The sequence below is a fragment of the Copadichromis virginalis genome, linkage group LG9 (assembly GCF_057382275.1).
Source record: "Copadichromis virginalis isolate Kocher_CV1m ecotype Utaka linkage group LG9, C_Virginalis_male_GT1.1, whole genome shotgun sequence".
Lineage (NCBI taxonomy): Eukaryota > Metazoa > Chordata > Actinopteri > Cichliformes > Cichlidae > Copadichromis > Copadichromis virginalis.
Window position 1 is genome coordinate 19,521,126 of NC_140626.1, and position 4,678 is coordinate 19,525,803.

The 4,678-nt window shown below is 37.1% G+C and overlaps 1 protein-coding gene across 1 annotated transcript in view; it reads right to left on the minus strand.

Moving 5' to 3' along the window:
- Positions 1 to 1,343: 1,343 nt before the first annotated feature.
- The window catches only part of LOC146701743 (ADP-ribosyl cyclase/cyclic ADP-ribose hydrolase 1-like), a 4,093-nt gene continuing 758 nt past the window's right edge, over positions 1,344 to 4,678 (minus strand). Inside the window, exons 3-7 of the mRNA XM_085469207.1 lie at positions 4,312 to 4,388; positions 3,229 to 3,302; positions 1,821 to 1,907; positions 1,600 to 1,683; positions 1,344 to 1,498 (exon numbers count right to left, since the gene is read on the minus strand). Of these exons, the coding sequence (XP_085325333.1) occupies positions 1,441 to 1,498; positions 1,600 to 1,683; positions 1,821 to 1,907; positions 3,229 to 3,302; positions 4,312 to 4,388 (380 nt within the window). The 3' untranslated portion in view covers positions 1,344 to 1,440. The remainder of the gene's footprint in view (positions 1,499 to 1,599; positions 1,684 to 1,820; positions 1,908 to 3,228; positions 3,303 to 4,311; positions 4,389 to 4,678) is intronic.

The following is a 4,678-nucleotide window of genomic DNA, read 5'->3' on the forward strand; positions in this document are numbered from 1 at the left end:
TAAATAAAATTAAACAAAAGAAGGTTAAATAAACAATATTTTCAGAAAAATGTTATTTTCTGGCAATTATTTCATGATTCAGGTTTTAAAGGGTTAAATGCTGCAAACACTTCTGGTCCATGTTGACACTGACTGCATCATTATTTAGTCATCGTTGGTCAAACCAGTGTGCTCATCTGCTCTACTGACACTGTTATTATCAAGCCATCTGTGGATTTAGTTTAGATCGTTACAACTTTTAATAAAAGGTTAACTGCTTTCACTTTCACCCATTAGCACTAATTATAATAGAATGACCTTTAGATAAATCCACCTGACATTTAAGCCAAGGAGCTGCCTTTACTAGGTGAGTCAACTGCTAAAATAGGGTAAGCGGCTAATCTTATCTGGATGGGTGTGTTATGGAAGCCAGTGTTAGATGAACAGGCCTTGACATGGCTTAGCTCATTGATGTGAACGTTTTTCAAGCATCTGTCACAAGAATAAATGAACTTCCAGAGAAATGCAGAATAAAAGCTTTTGGTTGTTTAAATACAGTAATGAGTAAATCAAAAGTCTTGAGTCACCCCACATTTCTTTATATTTTATATTTTGTTGGAAAAATGGGAAATTGCTGCTGTTATTAAAATATGTGCAAACATGCATGAAAATAGAGTGTATAAGGCAAGAGTTTGTACAATTCTAATGACCATGAAAGTCTATATTTTCTTGCCATTCCTTGAAGTAGTCTTGAGGAATAGTTCTCTAGGCTTCTTGGAGGATTTTTAAAGCTTTTCTTTGGATGTTGGCTGCCTTCTGTTCTGTCGAGATGATCCCACTCTGCTTTAATATTGTTGAGATTCTGGCTCTGGGGAGATCAATCCATACTTGTTGAAATGAAGCCCCAAACCATGACAGAGACTCCATGGTGTTTTATAGATGGCTTTAGACACTCACTGTTGTACATCCTCGACACATGCTGACAATGTGAACAAAAAAACGTCAAATTTGCATTCGTCACCCCATAAGAACTGTTGCGACAGATTTTCAGTCCAGACTTTAAACAACAAAGACATGATGTGTTTGCACTTTACTGGATTCAAATGTGATTACATAACAATCATTATTACACTGAAATACAAATAAAGTTTACAACCTTGTGTCTTAACATTTTATTTTGAAAATAAAGCATATTCTGTGACCAGGAGATAGCAGCCTTCATACTCAGTGTGTTTAATTTAAAAAAAAAGAAAGAAAAGAAAAAAAAGTTTCACATCAGATCCCACAAAATGAAAAACAATATTTTCATAATGTGATGTATTACAGATGTTCATTTGAAAAACATATTTCACATATATGTGAAAAGAAAATACTCAGTTTATTTAAAAATTGAAAAGGAAACAAGTGAAAGGTTTCTATGGCTGAATGCTACTATGTTGTGTCTGATATAATCAGACTTGTTCACCAGCAGGTTTTACATGCTATCTGTGGTTTGGAGCCGCATTCTTGAATCCGAGATCTGTTTGAACACAATCCAGGATAATAACGAGAGGTCAGTCGTGCTTTGTGAGGACACACACAAACAGGTCGTCAGTTCCTTTGTAATGCACATGTACTTACTCAGGCACGTCTTTGCAGCTGTATGTTATCCCTGTATGTAGCGCTTTCTTTAATTTCTGCAGGGATGCGTTTTTGCAGTTTGATCTGAACAAATGGAACAGAAGCAGTGAATGTAGGCTCAGTTTTAAAATATTCATGCCCCGATTGGCCATTCTGATGTAAATTAAACAAATAAAGGACAACATTGTGGTGAAAGATTTGCATATAAGAGGAAATCTTACTTGGCATTCTTCTGTATGACCATAACAACATTCAGGCTCCTGACCTTAGGGGCTTTAAACCTCGTCACCTCAACTTTTGCAAAAGTACTGAAGAGTAAAAAAAAACAACAACCCAAAATTCAAACCACAACTGTAAGACCACTTAAAATTAACTTGACGAGTGAGATGGATTTTAAAAATGCTGCTCTTAAGATGAGGAACTGAGTCTGTGACTGCTACCTGCTAGCTGCCATCTTCAAAGCAGCTGTGATGAATCAAGACATTGATAAAACAGTTAGACAGAATCAGTCTGCTATCACTTTGTGACTAAATGAGGCCAATTTGGCAATCTGTTTGTGATTCAATGATGAAAACCACAAATCTGTTACCATCTCTTGCAATTTTGTTGCTGTCGGCGCACATAGCATTTTACGTTAGACAACAATTCAGACCCAGTGTTTTGTGTTTTTTTTAATAAATTTATATTATTTGATTTAGTGTTATTCATGGTTTTGGTTCTTATTCTTAATCTCTCTGTGTTATATTTTTTGTTTCCAGTCTTTAGCTTTTTGTTACGGTGCCTTCCCCATGTTCCACGTGTTCTCTATGTTCCCTGTCTCCCCGGTCAGTCATGTCTCCATGTCTCAATGTCAACTGTGGGTCTTTGTGAATGTCTTACACTTCCTGTTTTAATTTGACTGTCTGATGTCCCATGCTCAGTGTTTCAGTGTTGCTCCCTCCTTGTTTCGTTTTATCAGATTAGTCCCAGCTGTGTTTCCCTCCTGTTTCCCATTCCCTCATTACTCCCTTGTGTATTTAAGCCCTGTGTTTCTCTCTGCCCAGTTTTGCGTCGTTTCCTCATGTTGCTGTGTGTCTCTCCCACAGGCCTCGTTTCCCTGAGTGGTTTTAGTTTGCTTCCTGTTTAGGTTATGTTTTGTGTTTTCTACGCTCGGATGTTCACAGCAAATAAAGCTGCCTCTTTGAGTTTATCCCCGTGGGTGCTGAGTTCTGCTTTTGGGTCCACATCTTGCCTGCTACAGCACTAACCTTGACAGAACTACTTCAGTTGCAGATTGTTAAAAAACTTTCCAACCTGATTTGGTTTGTAGAACAAGAACATTTTTTTACAACAACCTTTGACCTTGTGCAAGAAGGACAATAATAACTGTTTTTTAAATAGAACTTTTACTCTGCAGTGGCAAGGCAGACATAAAAGTCACTTTTTGCACTTAGTCATTTAAAAAAATATGAAAAAAGTGATGAATAAAGAACTAAATACAAAGGCAAAGCAAAGCCTTAAGATTCCTTGAAACTAGGTGCATATGCCAGTGTTACATTAGTGGCTCTCATTAACATTATAATGGAAGACATTTCTTTATTTTTCTCACTAAAAGTCATAAAACTGTGGGAGAAGCAGAAGCAGCTCTACCTTGTAGGATCGAATGGTGTGATGGTGGACCCGCTTAGCATTGCCGTGACATCACCACAGGCAACATCTGCATACTGTACAGACACACAAAGGGGATTTTGAAGAAACACTCAGTCATCTTGTAAGAAAAAACTAAAAAATAACACGAGATTTGGTCCTGAAATTAATGTTAGTTATTTGTCTCTTCCTGTAAAGTGAGGTTTATCAATCAGAAGTCACTATTGATGTGTTAATGGAGCATGGGACATATGAAGTCCCTTATTTTGAGAAATAACTGTACTTCATACTCCACAGATTGATATTATGCAAACATCTTTGTATTCAAAACAGGAAGTATGGGGCTGCAACATATAACTGAGGTTTTACCATTTTTAACTGTCCAAATGTTGTAATAATTTTGAACAAAACAAGTTGTACTACTTTCCAAAGATTTGCTAAGAGTGTCATGAAATGGTAGATTTAGGTGACTTATGTAACAAATTCCAGGATGAGCGCTCGCTAGTTCTGGGAGAGGTCACTGTTAAGTAATAGCGGTGTAATCCAGGAAAAAAAAAGCATTTCATTTATAAAAACATTTAATTCTCTCACTTAATTTTATATTTTCCTTACTTTATGGTATTTTTGTGCTTTCTGAATTAATGCCAAAATGAAAAGCTACTTTATTTAAAGCTATGTGGCACTTGCGTTTGCAGCATGCGTCCCATAAGTAAAGGATCTTTACAAATTAATTAAACTCAAATTTATTGCAGTGCAGCATCTCTAGCTGAATGTATTTTTGAATGTATTTTTGGAGGGGTCATTCCCTTTAACAACTGAAATGCTTAACCTTTAATCTCATGGGCTCTTTTGAATGTGTGGGCTGCCACTCACTCAGGAGAGCGCTCCATGGAGACCGACACAAAACCTCATTGACAGACAACGAGACGTGAACATTTCTTTTCTCCAACACCATCACTTATACTCAGGAGGGATTTGCTGCACTCTGCAGTCCACTTGTGTGTTATTTTAAGCAATGCAGGACCTCAGGACTATACTGTTTAACAGAGAGAAAGAAAATGTAGTAAATTCATGTTGAAAACTTACAGCAGCAGAGGCACGAATCCAAAATGAGTCAACAGGGTTGTTTTCACAATTTCTTGGGCAAGCAGTAGTGAAGGTACCTATGACAACAATATGCATATTTGCTTGGGTTAGCTCCTCAAAACAACGTGCAATAATGAACTTCAGTGTCCCTCTAATAATCCAATATTAATTTTAATTTGCCAATTGGTGTAGTTCCAGATTTCCCTTGTAGGTCTGGTGCTAGTAACAATACATAAAAATAAAATAAAAAACAGAGGCTGTCAGGATGCTAAATTCACTCCCTGCTATCACCCACCCCCCAAACATACAAACTCTGACTCACCACCATTGCCCTTTCACTGACTACCCCACAGACACTCGCACATGA